This window comes from Oreochromis niloticus, unplaced genomic scaffold (genome assembly GCF_001858045.2).
Source record: "Oreochromis niloticus isolate F11D_XX unplaced genomic scaffold, O_niloticus_UMD_NMBU tig00001146_pilon, whole genome shotgun sequence".
Classification (NCBI taxonomy): domain Eukaryota; kingdom Metazoa; phylum Chordata; class Actinopteri; order Cichliformes; family Cichlidae; genus Oreochromis; species Oreochromis niloticus.
The window spans coordinates 35,056-52,521 of record NW_020327324.1 but is presented as its reverse complement, the minus strand read 5'-3'; the positions used below and the strand labels follow the sequence as shown (position 1 = coordinate 52,521).

The 17,466-nt window shown below is 38.3% G+C and overlaps 1 protein-coding gene, 1 long non-coding RNA gene and 1 other non-coding gene across 3 annotated transcripts; 1 reads left to right on the top strand and 2 right to left on the bottom strand.

Moving 5' to 3' along the window:
- On the top strand, nucleotides 1–2,546 carry LOC109201598 (endochitinase A). Its single transcript, XM_019357359.2, has 3 exons — nucleotides 1–357; nucleotides 1,038–1,351; nucleotides 2,163–2,546. The coding sequence occupies exons 1-3, from the start codon at nucleotides 276–278 to the stop codon at nucleotides 2,199–2,201; spliced, it is 435 nt and encodes a 144-aa protein (XP_019212904.1). The 5' UTR covers nucleotides 1–275; the 3' UTR covers nucleotides 2,202–2,546.
- Nucleotides 2,547–10,723: 8,177 nt separating this feature from the next.
- LOC102079547 (uncharacterized) lies at nucleotides 10,724–11,023 on the bottom strand. Its single transcript, XR_003217495.1, has 2 exons — nucleotides 10,963–11,023; nucleotides 10,724–10,828 (listed from the first exon to the last, which is right to left on the bottom strand). It is a non-coding gene; the product is annotated as an uncharacterized LOC102079547 (transcript).
- Nucleotides 11,024–15,712: 4,689 nt separating this feature from the next.
- Nucleotides 15,713–17,101, bottom strand: LOC109201644 (uncharacterized). Its single transcript, XR_002061707.2, has 3 exons — nucleotides 16,824–17,101; nucleotides 16,415–16,447; nucleotides 15,713–15,771 (listed from the first exon to the last, which is right to left on the bottom strand). It is a non-coding gene; the product is annotated as an uncharacterized LOC109201644 (long non-coding RNA).
- Between the last annotated feature and the right edge of the window lie 365 nt (nucleotides 17,102–17,466).

The window sequence follows — 17,466 nt, the reverse complement described above, 5'->3', positions numbered from 1 at the left end:
CGGCCCGTGGCATAGGCCGTATAGGCAAATGCTAAGGGCGCCGTCCATCAGGGGGCGCCACGCCAGTGCCACAAATGTTGAAAAAAAAAAAAAAAAGTTGGTACTATTATTTCTAAATACAAAAAATAATCCCACGTTAATTAAAATGCAAAGTAAAGCTTATTTAATAGAAATATTATTTGTTACAACATTACGCCCCCCCCGCACGGTGCGCCCCCTCCCTTCCCGTATCATGGTTCCTTTTGGACGTCACCACATCAAAAAATCAACACAAGATGTCAAAACGGCCAAAACTGTCAGGTGCCCAGGGAAGAAAAAAGAGAAAAGAAGAGGAGGAGAAACGAGAAAAAGACAGAGGTAGGTAACGTTAGCCTACATGAAATTATTTGTCTGAATGTGATAGTAACCTAAATTTTTAGCATTAAGCTAATGTTACATGATTCGCTAATTGCTAATCAATAAATAGCTAGTTAACTGTTTTAACGTCAGTTAATATTGTGGAGGGGGCTAAATTGTTATGGAAAATAATAATGTAACGTTAGGTAATTACAGTACTCCCACCTTTCCCACCATTCCTCATTTGTATTCATCTTTTAAGCAGGTGTTTTTTGTTTACATTGTTATTGCCTTCTGGTTAGCTAACGTTTACCCTGCAGGTAATAGTCACTTTTCCACCCCTGTATATATTATAGTTGTAAGCCTAGTTGTTAAAGTGCACATCATTAATGTTAATTAAGCAATATCACATGAGAGGGAATGCTGTTTTTTAATATGAGCACTGCTGTGATTCAGTCAAAGATAATCATAACATAACATTCTCATATGATATTATACTGTTACTTTGCATTCTGCTATTCAGCATTTCACTGTAATGATGACAATAAATTGAATCTAATCTAATTTGCATATCAGTTAACATCATACATATATCTCTTTGGTTTTTCATTTATATTATATCATTTCATTTTATTCCTGGAATCATATGTTTTTATTATTAGACTTTAATACTCAGTGGTGTCACATACTCCTCTCTTCAGATGCACTGTTGAAGTTTCTAAATCCCACCCCTGGGCCATCTACCACATCTACCGCTGCTGCCTCCACTTCAGCAGCACAACCCACCAGTGATGCAGCATCAGCAGCACAACCCAGCCATGATGCAGCAGCATCAAGCGGTCTTCCTGTTGCCTCCACCTCAGCAGCACAACCCACCAGTTTTGCAGCAGCATCAAGCGATCTTCCTGTTGCCTCCACCTCAGCAGCACAACCCAGCAGTGATGCAGCAGCATCAAGCGGTCTTCCTGCTGCACCAATAGACCCTGCTGACTGGCCTTCTGCTTTAACTGAAAAGGTACGAACAGAGTTAGTTCACAGAGGTCCATTTGTAATTGATAGTGACTTCACATTCCCGAAACAGAAAGACGGGCGAAGGTGTCAGCATGATTATTTTAACAGACTCTTAATCAATGGGGAAAAGGTGAGAAGAACCTGGCTTATGTATTCGAAAAAAGAGGATAGCTTGCACTGCTTCTGCTGCAAAATGTTTTCCAAGAGAGATTACAAACTGAGTAGGGAAGGTCTGAAGGACTGGAAAAATGCAAGCCACTTGCTCAAGGTCCATGAGGATAGCCAGGAGCATAATGCTCACATGGCAACATGGAAGGACTTGGAGGTCCGTTTTGCGAAAGGACTCACAATAGATAAACAAGAGATGGCACTTGCTGAGGCTGAGAGAAAAAGGTGGCGTGAAGTTCTACATCGTTTGGTGGCAATAATTCAGTCCTTAGCTGAAAGAAACATGGCTTTCAGGGGGTCCACAGACACATTAAATAAACCAGACAATGGCAATTTTCTGAAAGAAGTGGAGCTTATGGCCAAATTTGATCCAGTGATGAAGCAGCATGTCAGTAGAGTAGAAAGTGGAGCTGGCAGTCACATACATTATCTGGGAAAAACAATCCAAAATGAACTGATTGACACCATCAGTTCAAGAATAATAAAACGCATTGTGGAAGATATCAAAACATCAAAGTATTTCTCCATCATTTTAGATTGCACACCTGATCTGAGTCATAAGGAACAGCTCTCTGTCATAGTCAGGATAGTGTCACAAGAAGACATACCACAAGTTAAAGAGCATTTCCTGGGCTTTCTTGTTGCAGAGGAATCAACAGGAGATCATTTGTCAACTCTCATCCTAAAACGGATAGAGGAGCTTAACATTCCTTTTGAAGACTGCAGAGGACAGTCCTATGACAATGGGGCCAACATGAAGGGAAAAAATAAAGGTGTTCAGGCAAGGTTGCTTCAGCTAAACTCAAGAGCTTTTTTGGTCCCATGTGATGCCCACACTTTAAATCTGGTAGTAGCTGATGCTGCAAAAAGCTCACCAGATGCCCTTGGCTACTTTGGGCATTTAGCAAAATTATTCAAGCTCTTCTCAGCCTCCACCCATAGGTGGGGTGTTCTCCTGAAACATGTGAAAACCACCTTGAAATCATGGGCTGAGACCAGATGGGAAAGCAGGATAAAAAGCATTGAGGCAGTCAGATATCCGGCTCGGCAAGTCAGAGAGGCTCTTCTGGAGGTGAGGGAAACAGCTACAGACCCTGTGGTCAGAGTTGAAGCCCAGTCTTTGGCTGAGGAGATTGGATCCTATCGTTTTTGCATTTGTACAGCCATCTGGTATGACATTCTCAGCAAGATCCAGTATGTGAGTAAACTCATGCAGTCGCCCTCCATGCAGCTAGATGTGGCTGTCGACTTGCTGAAGAAAACCAAAGATTCCCTCACCAGCTACAGAAACACTGGATTTTCTGATGCACAGACAACGGCAAAGGAGATGTGTGAAGAAATGAATGTGGAGGCTGAACTCAAACAAAAGCGATTGAGAACCACCAAAAGGCACTTCGGTTATGAGTCTCCAGATGAGCCCATACAAGATGCACTTAAAAAAATGGAAACCACATTTTTTAATGTGGTAGTGGATACAGCCATCTCTTCACTTGATGAGAGATTTCAGAACCTTGGAGAGGTGAATGACAAGTTTGGAGTACTCCTCAATTTCCACAACTTACAAAAAGAAGAGCTGCTACAGCAGTGCCAAACACTGAGTACTACTCTGACCCATGACAGCCAGCCGGACATTAATGGCACAGAACTTGCAATGGAAATGCAGAATTTCCCACCATTGCCATCAAAGAACATGACAAACATGGAACTCTTGACCTTCCTGCATGAGAAGAAGCTGGCAGAAATTTACCCCAACATGTGGGTTGCTCTGAGAATCTTTGCCACTCTTCCTGTTACAGTGGCTGCTGCTGAAAGAAGCTTCTCTAAGCTCAAACTCATTAAAACCTACCTGAGATCTACTATGATGCAAGAACGTCTCAGTGGACTTTCCATCATAAGCATAAATCATGTGGTCTCAAATCAGTTGTCATATGATGATGTTGTAGATGACTTTGCTGCAAGAAAGACTAGGAGAGTAAGGCTGTAGCAGGTGATGTGAGGTTGATGAGGGGGTGGTGTACAGTAATTTGTAAGTCATTCTAGTTAATGCAGTATTAAAAAGCACAACTAGAGAACTCTGTAGGATCCCCTTTTTTGTAATATAGTTGTTAAAGTCATACTGGTTTATTTAATATCTTGTTTTGTGCAGTGCCTTATTTATATTGTATTTTTAATTTATTTTATCCAACTTGTTGACACGTTTTATTGTGTTTATGTATGTAAAATTTATTGTATTTCATATATTCATTTTTTATTTTTTGTATTCATTTATTTATTCATATATTTTTTTATCTTGTTAATTATTCTGATTGTGAATTTGCTTTCTTTAAGTAAAAAAAAAAGGTCAAAGACAAAGCTATTCGGTTTCTTGTGAGTACATACACTACACTGCCGATGTAGGGGGGCACCACCTAAAATCTTGCCTAGGGCACCAGATTGGTTAGGGCCGGGCCTGCTGCGAACAATGCGAGAACAGAATCTTACTAACAACAAAGGTTAAGTCTGATCTACAAAGATGGAACTACTTACCGCTGTCCCGAGCTGGTAGGATGCAAAGTATAAAAAGTGAACGTATTACCAAGATATCTAAATGTTTTTCAGTGTTTGCCCATTTATCTTCCTAAATCATTTTTTACAGCTATAAATGAAGCTATTTCATTTTTCATTTGAGTCGGCAAACGTCCAAGGGCTAGTCGCTCGCTTCTCTATAGGGATAGAGCAGGATTAGTGCTGCCCAATCTAATTAGTTATTATTGGGCATCCAACATGCATAAAATATTATCGTGGTGGACGTCCTCTCAAACCAATTGGTGCCAGAGCGAAGTGGCCTCCTGATCCTCGTTGTTACGTGCTTTAGCGCGCGATGCCTTACAGTCACCCTCATTAAGCTTATCTTCCAACCCAGTTGTTGCTGGAACTTTAAAAATTTGGTCACAAATAACAAGTTTTGATCAATTTGTTTCTCGCTTTAATCTGATTCTCTTCGCTATTTCCAGCTGCGACATTTTGCAAAAAAAACACTCAACTTCATTCCCACATATTCCAACTCCCACCAGAATAGACTTGGTTCTTAAAGCTAATACCCTGTTAAAGGTCCACATCGCTTACCTTTACAAACTAGTTTCTCCACCCAGTGAATCTTTTTCCATAGTGCTGAGATGAAATGGGAATCAGAACTCCACATGAGCTTCTCTGAGTCGTTCTCCTAAAAGTGGAGAAGATAAAATTTTCCCTCAGAGGCTCGTCTGATAGAGTCTTTGTTCACTGGAAACCATTGCTTAAATACTTAGAAAAACTACCAGCTAGAGAAATCTCTTTGTAGTCTATTATACGACTGTGCACAAACTCTTCTGTTTCTACCGGCAGTTGCTGTCACATCTCAAAAGATTACTTCATTTAAGATACTCTAGTATTTACTCGGAATGAGGAGCAAGTAGCCATTAATATTAATATTAATTTACAAGGATTAGCACTAGCACCTTGCTGGTTTTTAATTAATTTTTTTTTTTTTTTTAAGTGTGTGGGTTAACACATCGTTCTGTAGTATATTTACTTTCCAATTACCAGGAGATGGGGAGAGTTGGGGGGAGATCATCCTTTCTGTATGTACCTTTGTATTTTATAACTGTCTGGTATTTGATAAATAAAAGTTACAACATATCGCTCCCATTGTTGCATTCATAATTGATTAAATACATCATAAAACATGCTGTTACTTTTGCATTTACCACTTAATTAAATCAACAGGAACACAGGACTGCATTCAGACCATATAACATCAGAACATGATTAAAAATGAGATTTTATTGGAAACTAAAATAACTGAAAGTCAACAAATTAGTTACAAATGGTGACAGGACAAAATAAAAAGTCACCAGTGTGCTTGTTGCTCTCCCACTTTATAAGACAAGGTCATGATTGATAGTGAAGAGGGAAACCCATCTACAGCACATACAGTTGAGTTATTAGAGCACATGATCAGCAGTGTTTATGGTGATTTTGCAGAGGAAAATGCCAAGCTAGCTCGACCCAGCTGGTTAAGTGTACACCTGAGTGAGCAGGACCCTGACCTGTGCCCTCCTCCTGACAGGATCCCACCTTACTGTGACTAAAGAATGAGACTCTGCAGGGTCAAAGAGATGTTTTGTTTCTGTATTGTTCTCTGTTGAACCTGTCTGGATTTTTAGCTCTGATATTTGTGTCATATTAATAAATTCTTGTGTGAACAGTTAATGCTCAAAAGTGAGTGTTATGGAAAATTATAATACTGCGACTTCTCTGAGTCGTGCTGATTTACCACATGTACAAGTTCTCTTTTCCTTTAACTGCATCCTGTGACAGCAGCACACAGAGAGCTTCTCTCTGTAAATGTTCTACTTCACAGTCCTCTGTGTCAGATACATGCAGACTGCTGTCATCTCTGTACTGTTAGTGACCACTGTGCAAATCATACTCACATCTGTTTATTTCAGGTTTCCATGACAACGCTGATGCAAACTGTTTACATGTTTGTGTTGTTAGTTTGTGGATAATCTCATACAGGAAAAAAAAATCAAACATAAACATTAAAAGTTTAACTTTAAAAAGATTTTACTTTTTCCCTTCTAATAGATGAATAAAAAGATCAGAGACAAAATAGATACATAAAACACATGTATTCATATATTCAAATGTATTCACTGCCTATCATATATTTCTTATTTATATAACGTACGAGATCTTTAGACAAACACAGTTAAAGTATTTGTTGGTCCCAGATCAGTATTTACTTGTGAAACACTGCAAACACTGACTTTAAGTTGTGCTGTCAGATACTAAAGATCACATATTTCACACTTTGTTCTCACTGCTGTTGGAACATGTTAGATACATTCAAGGTTTATTACAAAGTCTTTATGAAATATAACTGAATGTACAGAGCATGAATATTAAATATGAATACACCTCCATTTGTTTTATGCTATAAGAGAGTAATATGTCTGATATTATGATGTAATATTGTAACTGTACATAAAGCTGAGCATGTCTGATATTTGGGGAGCAGAGGAGCAAGAGTGGCTTCATAAAAAGCTTCTTCTTGGCTTTGCTGCTACAGCTCTCCTCACTGACCTGTAAGACAAGCACAAAAAGACAAAGTGATTTCCAACATGTAAAGATATTATGAGCTGAAGACATTTAATAATGTGAAGAATAAATCAGCCTGCATGGCAGCAGAATTACTGAGAGAGCTTCCTGATGTGACTTCAGAATAAACTGCTGCATCAGCTGCAGGACTTGATTTTCCTGTGAATGAAGAGAAGATCATTGAAAACAATAATATCATTAACCAGGAGGATACTGGATGTCTCCACTAATGCAAAGATAAAAGAGTATGATAGATTTTATTAACCAACTAATGAATACATAAATATAAATATTAATATAAACAGATTTACATTTTAAGAGCAGATAAACATGTTGAACAATATTCAGTGGAGATGATGGCAGACTTTGCTCACCTTTGTTTTTCTTGGCTTTTCTTTTTGGGCTGTTTGACCTCAGCATACATCAGACTGTCCTCTAAAAGAGACGTCAGAGCTCAGGACACATTTGTTCAGCACAGATATGATGACAAGAACATTACTACAGAGTAAAAACATGAGAGAAACTATTTAGTTTGGGGACATATAGATGGACAATACCATACTGTACAATAACAATATCATTCTGTATATGAAGCAGACAAACTTACACTAAACTCTGAACGGCCCTCGATGTGTATAAGATTCAACTCTGCTGATGTGTAGTGGTCGTATGTAGTAGCTAAGCTTGGTAAGTGAATAACTAAACTCCATGTTGACCTATAATTACCTGCAATATAATGATGTGATGACACATTCAAGTACAAACACTGAATGAGACTGTTGTGACTGTACCTGCAGCTCCCGTCTTCACCTCAGAGTAAACAGCACTCTGCTCTGGTTTATGATGCTTCCCTGTTAAGATGATCAGATACATGAAAATAATTAAAACATCTTAAGCACTTTAAAAACTTTCCAGATTTTTTTTCCACACTGAGTGTTTTGTGTACTCACTCTTCTTTCCAAAGTTTTGAAGTGTAATAACAGAGTATGTGACGTCTCGGGGTTCATCTGCACCTGAAACATAAACATGTTTGTAAACACATCAAATGCAGTTAGTCTCCTCAAATCAAAAGCTTCTTGCATCTCTAGCTGCTCTGAGCTTTTCCAAATATGAACTGTACCAGTTCCAGTGTCTTCCTCTTGTGTGATGGATTCATAGAGGTTAGCATCACCTTTATGAAAAGAAACCAGAGTCAGAGTTTGATTTTAATGTCATCAGTCAAAGAAACAGTTTTATTAGTTGTGTTTAAGTCAAATCCAGGAATATCAGATATTTTCAGAGCATGAACCCATCATGGTGTTACTGTTTGTGTTGTTCTGATATGAAACAATAACATTTGTGGATTCTTTCAGTCGAGTTAAAGAAACAATCAGGTTGTAAAATCCTGTTTGTTTCTGATCTTTTGTGCATGTAGTCAGTTGGTTATTTAGATGTTTGTCCAACTGGATTTTGATAAATGTTCTTTGAAAAACTGCTGAGCACAAACTGAACCTAAGAAATGTTCCTGTTAATGGAGACTGAATGAAAAGTCAATATTAATAATGATAATAAAGATCGGTTTAAGTGCTGACCAGGATGAAGAGAGTTGAATTCATGAGTTTCATTCTGGTTGACTCCATGATTTGTGGAGGAGCCCGGACTGTGACTCTCAGACTGGATCGACCTGAAACATGAAATAAACACAATAAACTCAAAAGTAACTGATGTTTGTTTAAAATAATAATAAAAAGTATTTTACCAACCTGGTGAAGCAGGAATCTGTGAAAGAGACAAATGTTATTACACATGTTTGTGATGTGAATTGTTATTGTTTGTCATGAGATCAGAATACATGTATATGTGTGAATAATTAAAGTGTGTGTAGTAAATAAACTCTAATACAGCATGAAAAGAAGAGGCTCTTACACTTGGACTGTCTGCAGCGATACAACAAGAGCAGGAGAATAATAATGAGAGAGACTCCACAAACCAGTCCAACCATCAACCACACAGGAGATGAAAATCCTGCCATAACAGCAACAACAATAAATAAATAAATAAACAATAAACCTTAATTATATTTTAAATTTCATAACATCATTTTATAAAAATTCTCTTGAAAAAGATCCAGTTCATCTTTTTCCCTCGACTAGAAATCACTTTGAATCAACTCCTGCTGTGTTTAGATGACTTGACTCCCCACAATGAACACAAAATGTTGACTTCAGTAAATCTGCTTTATAAACTTTTACTATATAAACATGTCAAATCTTAATATAAAAAACACAAAAACTGATGTTTACATTGAGATTTTCTGTTTCCTGTCAGAAACTGTCAGCATGACTCTGCTCTGTGGTTTGATGTTGTGACTCCTGTTCTATACTACTTGCAGTGTTACTTGTAGAATTGCTACAGAACTAATTGTGAATTTATTTATTTGATTTGGAGATTTGCTGAAAATGATTGTTTCACATTCATAATCCCACCTAGTCTCCCCTCCTTGGATCACATTCCTGACACTGATTCTCTAGACTCCACATTTTACATGACTATTCATGTTCAACCATTTCCAATAAGAGCATTATTACAATGCCAAAGAGGTTACCATGAAATGTAATGCTGTTTGGCCTTCATGGTAATCCGCAATCCTCAATCTATTCAACATTGTTGCTGAATCCAAACTCACCAGTTGTGTTAATCTGAATTTCTTGGCTGTCCTCTGTGTAGTAAACTGGATCTCCTCTCCCTCCTCTGCAGTGGTACAGACCTCCTTGTGAGACACTAATAACTCTGTTTGCTTCATTTCCTCTCATGAGCTGAGCTTTAGAAGAGACTGAATCACGTCTGAACCAGTCAAACTTCCAGCCAGCAGAGCCCTCCACAGAGCAGCTCAGTGTCACACTGCCCCCTGCTGGTATGACTGAACTTTGTGCTGTCAGTGTGGCTCTGGGTTTACTTGCTGTTGAAGAAACAAAATAAGAAAACATTCAAACATAATAAAGAATGAACTTGTTACAGTACTGATCACACTTTAAACACTGATTAATTTATCTACAAACACTGTTGGGTTTATATTTTATTATTGTCATTTGTATTAAGAAACATGTAATCATTTGTGTTTAGAAGTATATAGTTGATGGCATATTGAAAGAATGTCTCATCCCAGGAGGTCTGTAACAACGCTGTGTAGCATGAAGAGGGGAGTGTGTTCACTCCTCTTCAGAGTGTTCTGGCATAGATCACACACCTCCTAGGAGAGGTCGTTATCTTCTCTTGCTGATATATGGTATAGCAAACATACGTATATCTGTTTGAGTGTAAGAGCCTTTTGTTCAGATGTACCGCTAGACTCCTGGCACCAGCTTTGGGGAGTCTTCACGGGGTCACATTTTGACCCCACACATATACACACACACACACACACACACACACACACACACACACACACACAAGGTATTCTTTGTTCACATGTATACCTATGTAAGCCGTTATATGTTAATGAACCTATGCATATTCATGTAACCGCAATAAAAGGAGTGCTATGGGGAACCTAGCTGAGAGTCTGGCGGAGGTCAAGTGGGTGGAACGACACTTGGCTCCAGGCAGGCCTCCCTCATGCATGAGTACTACAAAGAACTTTGCCTACTTGTGTCTTGTTTCTGCTGTGTAGCAAATTGTCCTGAACGTTCCAGCGAATAGGTTTATGCTACAAACCTATCAAACACAAACAGTAATTAGTAATCCTGCATGTAGGGATGGGAGTAGAGAACTGGTTCCCAGTAGTCAAAGTCCTGGGAATCATTAGTCTCTGCCTGCTTATCGATCCCACTTATCGGTTCTTGAACTCTCGCTTTCAGTTTGCAGTAACAGTTTTCCTGTTAAGACAGATGTAAACATGAAAACATTAAATGTCAGCATGAATCATGGTCCAACTTACATGAAACTGTCAGTGTGAAGGCATCACTCCATCCTGTTAAGAGATAGTCACTGCTACCCCGACATCTGTAGTCTCCACTGTGGGACACTGAAACTCTGCTGATCCTGTATTCACTGGATGTTGGAGGGCTGTTTGTGTTGGGGGTGTTTCTGCGAGGTAACTTCCATTCATATTTCATCTCCCTGTTTTCACCTTCCTTTATTTCACATTTTAAGGTTATTGTCTCACCAGTGAACATTTGAGACCAACTCTGCTGCACTTTCACAACAGCCTGAACTGTTCCCCAACAAACAAACAAACAAAAAAAGATAATAAAAGAATATCAGGAAACAAAACTTTCATTTTTATCAGGTACTACTTTTACATTAATCATGAATTTGTTTCATTTCAGAACAAAACTTAACATTCACCAATCATAACTGGAGCACTGTCCTCTGTGTAGTAAACTGGATCTCCTCTCCCTCCTCTGCAGTGGTACAGACCTCCTTGTGAGACACTAATAACTCTGTTTGCTTCATTTCCTCTCATGAGCTGAGCTTTAGAAGAGACTGAATCACGTCTGAACCAGTCAAACTTCCAGCCAGCAGAGCCCTCCACAGAGCAGCTCAGTGTCACACTGCCCCCTGCTGGTAGGACTGAACTTTGTGCTGTCAGTGTGGCTCTGGGTTTACTTGCTGTGGAGTTTACAGGAAAAAGTTGATCAGATTGTCACTTTCTTAAGGAAGAACTTTGTGATAGAAATGATCACACTTTACACATTCACTCAGTCATTTAGCTTCTAGCACCAAACACAAAATATTTACCTGCATGTGACACATTAGACTGTCTTCATACAAACTACACTACAGATTCTCTTTGATTTATTCTTCATCTATTCAAAGACAAATGTTGGACATACAAATTACTTTTAGATGTTTTTTTTCCTCTCTACATTTCCCTTTAATACTCTAAAGTGACACTACACTGAATGGTGTCTGTTATTCCTGTGGGAATTCAAGGGAGTTGCATCATATTTACACCGAGCCTATTCACCCACATCAGTGTTCATTAAATGTCAATCTTTATCTTTGGGATTTGGCTACAACATTAAAATAAGATAAATGAAATGAGGCCATGTTGGAGGATTTGGTTTAGCTTATATGAGGTGAAAAAGCTGAATAAAGCTGAATAAAGGTGCAGCATATGATGCTCATGAGCTGCAAATTCTGCTGGGTTTCCCAGAATGCAACACTGGTCTACTTTTATAAAGAGATGTTTAATTCATGCAGGGAAACACAAAGCCTTAATGCAAGAAACATGATGAAAATCTAAACATGAGTGATAAAAGCTTTTCTTTAGTAAAAACATTTGTCAGCAGAGTTTTTAAAAACGAATCTGCATCCACAGTAAAATTAAACGGCTTCTTTCTTTGGCTCCACCAAATTTCATAAACTGTGTCTTGGTATTTGTATCCTCACTGAAAGACAGACTGAAGAACTGCTGGTATCACTGCTGTGTTTGTCCTCTCTGCTCTCACTGTGGCTCTGTGACACAGGTGATCTGTCTTACTTGAAAACTACACTACAGATGCACCTGATTTATTATTTATTCATTAAAACTGTCATCTCGTTTCATTCCCCTTTAAATGAGTTATTTCAGAGTCACAGTGCACTCAGCTGTTTGTCTGTTTGCACAGTGAGTTTCTTGGAGGGTCTGAATTGTTTCTTGATGTTGAGTTTAAACAGACGTAGAAATGAAAACAGAAAACTTCAGTTTGAATTGTAGAGCAGCTTACATGAAACTGTCAGTGTGACACTCCATCCTGTTAAGAGATAGTCACTGCTACCCCGACATCTGTAGTCTCCACTGTGGGACACTGAAACTCTGCTGATCCTGTATTCACTGGATGTTGGAGGGCTGTTTGTGTTGGGTGCTGTCCATTCATATTTCCACACCTTTCCTTCACCTCCCTGAATCTCACATCTGAGAGTGATTGTCTCACCAGTGAATATCTGAGACCAGCTGTGCTGCAGTGTCACATCGATCCTGTTGGAAACTTTCCACAGCAAAATTTCTCAGTTAGGACACAAAGGGAATGAACATTTTGATCATCCCTGTAGCTGAATCTGAAATGAATGTTTTATGTTCACCTTTCTGTTCAGATCAATAACTTTAAAACAGCTGAACTCATTTCAAGCATTTATCCACTGATTCAAATATATAAAAGAGGATGAAGTGGTTTCCAGTAACAAGGAAAGGTGAGCAAACACTGCATTAATGAAAACATTCACTATTATTTCCATATTTATTTTCAGAATGGAGCTCAAGGTGATGATCATTTATATGAAAAAGTCATTTATGGCCCCACCTGTCAGGTCATTTATGGGGGATAATAAAAGTAACATAATTTTATACCAAATCACAATCATGCAGTGGTGAAGGCTGGGAGCCTGATACCCAGAACGGAGATGTCGGAGTGGGAAACTGGATGTTTTCACCTGACTGACTCTAAATCTACTGACAGGAAAGGCCAAGCCCTGACCTGGTGCCCCTCCCCTGAAACATAGCTGTGTTTATCACCTTATGATGACATTGTTCAGGTGGAGGGATGCGGTAAATAAATATGAATTATTTTCAGAAAGAAAGTTAAAGTAAAACTTTCATTACCTTGGCTAAGATTGGTGATTTATACATGTGAATTTCACACATTATTTGCACCATTATTGTATCAATGAAATGTTTAAAGAATTCATTGCTTCACAGGTTGTGACCATGTCTTAGCTTATCAGGAGCTTTGCCATGTCCGAGTGTCTGTGTGCAGTCAGTGAAACCTGTGACCAGTTTTCTACCAGGACTGAGTCACTAACACCAGTACAGAGGTCTGATCACCCAGTAACTGCAAAATATACAGAAAACACACGTGCTGCTCACATCTGTAGTACATACCTGAAAATAGCAAACCACACACCTGTCAGTCATTATTATTACTATTATTATTATTATTATTATTATCATTATTATTACTATTATTATTATTATTATTATTATTATTATTATTATTATTATTATTATTGTCATTATTATTATTATTATTCGGCCGTCACAGATAAAAATGTCTGCCTTCAGGATATGAAAGTCTTTACACACCTGGCTGTATTTAGTTACTAATCCCTGGTTGGGCCCGTTAATAATTACGTGATCATCATGGGCCCCGGGGCCTCTTTGTGGTCCTTCTGTGAGTTTTGTCCTTTTCTGCTGATACAGTTTGCTGGACCCCTCCTGCTCTGTCGGCTCAGGTTGACTGACAGTGTGGGTCATAACATCTGACACTTAACTCTTCATGGTCGTCTTCAGGTGTGGTCATGCTACCCTAATCCCTCTTTTTGCAAAGTGGGCAACAAATCTGAATAACTTTAAGAAAACTGGTACTAACCCACAACCGTAGATTGCCGGTACCCCCATAAATAGTGTTTGTGCCTCGTCATGAGGAATAAATATTGTAATAGCTAATATCCTGTTTGCTTGTTGGCTCTATAATTAAAAGCAGATCCCTAGAAACCTCCTGATTGTTGGGCCAGCTGCTCCTCCAGGGGATGGGAGGTGTTTGGACGCTGCATTAATGCATCACCCGTTTCTTTGGTCCTGCCTCAGCTTGTAATGTGTGTCTGGCTGATCAGTGTTGGCTGATTAACCACAGTAATGTTTGTTTTTAACATATTTTCTCAGATATTTTTCTTTCTTATAGAATCTCATATATATTTATTGTATCCCTCTGCCTGAACAATGTCATTATTAGCTGATTAATCCAGCTGTTTCCCATTGGTCAGCTACAGCTCATGCCATCAGTTTATCACAGGATTTTTGATGAATCTAAAGAGGATATAAGTCTGGAGTGTGTCGTGATCCTGGTTCTGACTTTGTGTTTCTGAGTTTTTTGAGGTTGAATTCTTTGTTTGTTCATGTTTGCAGTTTTTTTTAAAGATCTCTATTTATTTTTGAGCATTTTTAGAGCCTTTAGTTCTTCTTGTAATTTAGTCTCAGAGTTTCATTTGTTCCATCAGTGTTTCCTGTCTCATCCTCCTGTGTCAGTTCCCATTTGTTAACTTTATTACTGTGTCTGTTTCCCTGTTTAGTTATTAATCTACACTTCCTGTTTTATTGTGGTAATTTTAATGTAACATTTTATTTAGGTGGTCATTTGTTTCTTGTGTCTTATGTTGAGTTTTACTTCCCTCTCGCTGGTGTTTTAACATATTCAGGACTATTCATGGTGCCATAGATTCGCCTCATCCTAAGAGCATCATTCTGACTTGTGGTAGTTTAAACATCCTCCTTTAATTTTATTTCACCACAGATCTTCTCCATCGTTATGAATCTGTTGTATTCAGAGTAACTTTGTTGAAATTCTTCCTCCACACCTTTAGCTGAAATATTATCACACAGTTCTACAGTGAAAATGTTTTTGATGGCATATCAAAGAAAAACACTAACACTCGTCTGAAGACAGGTTTATAATCTCACTCAATATTTAAAACAAACAGATTACAGACGAAGCTGAAACACAAATCACAAATAAAGCAGAACACTAGATGCTACAGTGTGTGTGTGTGTGTGTGTGTGTGTGTTTCTGTCTCAGAGTGCATTTAGTTCCTCATCTTTCATCACATTACAGGATGAAGAAGTTTGATGTTTTCTTTTCTGCACAGTTCAGATCAATAACTTTAATCAGCTGTATTAGGTTCAATGATTTATCCACTAATTAAATACAAAACGAACAAAATTTTCTGAGACAATTTAAAGGTCACAAACGCTGCATTAAGAGATTTCACATATTTAAAAATAATTATTCGTTGTAGAGAAAAGATGAGGTCACATCATTCATGTTTTACATTACCAGTTTTTTAGAGTGAGTTTTCTCAAACTTTGAAGAACCCAAACTGGTTTAATCCAGATTAAAATTTTAAACTCACCAGTTTCCTGAATGATGACATCATCACTTTCTTCTGTGATTGCATTTGTCCGTTTTATACGTCCTCTGCAGGTGTAGATGCCGCTGTCAGAGGTCACGAGTTCTCTGTTTGATTCATCAGCTACTGTGGTCTTCTCAGAGTTTAAAGGGTTTTTTTTGAACCAGTCATATTCAAAGTCAGCAGAGTGTTTTACATCACAGGTCAGTGTCACACTGCCCCCTGCTGGTATGGTTAATCTGTCTGCTGTCAGAGTGGCCTTCACCCAAAGTTCTGTCATTTAGAAAAAGATCAAAAGTATAAAATTGATGCTCTGAATGTTTGATGCAAATTTTAAATAATCTGAATCATCTGTTGGAGTTTTTGCAGCCACACAATTCAACACACTGAACATCTACACAGACCTTTGGAGTGACGTGTTAGACAGCTTCTAATCAAAACACCAAATGAGGGATGAAGGTAACAAACTCTATGCTGAGCTCAGAGCAGCATTTGGTTACCATGTTTGATATTGGATTTTCCTTTAATTTGTCATCAGTGTTTTATAACTCCAAGAGCTAATCAAAAAAAAATCCCACTATATAATCCAGCAAACAGTCCAACAACATAACTCAGTGAGATAATCTGCACTACACACACTGTTGATATTTTCAGATCAGATAAACATGAAAAGAAAATCCACATGTATGAAGCCACAGCTCTTCAGTAAATATACAGTTTGTATCGTGGGTGTGTGCTTGAGTGCTCACACACTTAACATGGTTATATTAACATTTTAACCAATAATCTCAATGAAATGTTTGGTTTATGATACAAAATATAACACAGAGGACGTCATTTAGAGAAACACAGGAGAAGCTAAATACTAGTTAAGATCAACACGTATGATATAAATGGAAGAAAAAACATTTCTCACCTTCAGTGTTTCCATGGATGACTGTACTGAGCACTAAAATAATGAATGAAGCATCATCAGACATTATACAACTGACAAAATCACAATAAATATATAAACTGAGGCTTTTTTTAAGGTAAATCTTCAGATTGCACAGTTATTACTCATCACCTAATTTATGTGTTTTTATTAGCTGTCAAACAGGCTGGAAACATGAAGAAATCTTTAAAAAAACATTAAAAGTCAAACAATGTTTAAATAGTGTGAACAGTAAATGTAATGTATGCAACAGTTTAAACAGTCACTAGTCTGCTGTGCTGAAGCTGTCAGGTAAACAGGTTAAAGCAGTGATACACTGTAATTGTCACCAGTGAGAAACATTCTCCTTCATCGCTGCCATTCAAACAGTAAAGGTGTGTATTGTACTCACAGAATAACCCCAGCAAACAGAGCAAAGAGTGCCCCATCCTCACGTCCAGCCCTGCACGCTGATCTGCATCTAATCTCAAAGTGTTCGACTTTGCATTGATAATAAATGCAGAACAAAGAGAAGCTGCACTTAATGTAGATAAGACCAGAGTTTATATTCAGCTCCTCCTTCTATCACCTCTCTGTGCTTCCTTCCTTTTACACCAACCTCAAACAGCTCCTGTAGCTTTGACCACAGCAGTTGTGTGACGTGTTCACATTTCCTGTCCACTGCAAACATTTAAGCTTCTTCCTGTTTTGTTTTCCCACCTTTCTCTGTGATATACAAAGGTGCTCTGTTGCTTAGTGACTGAAACATTGCAGGTCATAGTTTTGTCTTTGTTGTTGTGTCCTGTGGATCTTGATCCTGCTGGAGTTTTCTTCTTCTGCAGACTGAGAGTCATCTTCTCAGTCAGCATTTTGATATATTCATGGTGTCATAGATTCGCCTCATCTTAAGAGCACCGTTCTGACTTGTGGTTGTAAAAGTTGTTCTGTACCTCCAGATATAATTGTTACAAAAAGGAGCTTTAAGTTTGGAAAACACACACGCACGCACACACACACACACACACACACACACACACACACACACACACACACAC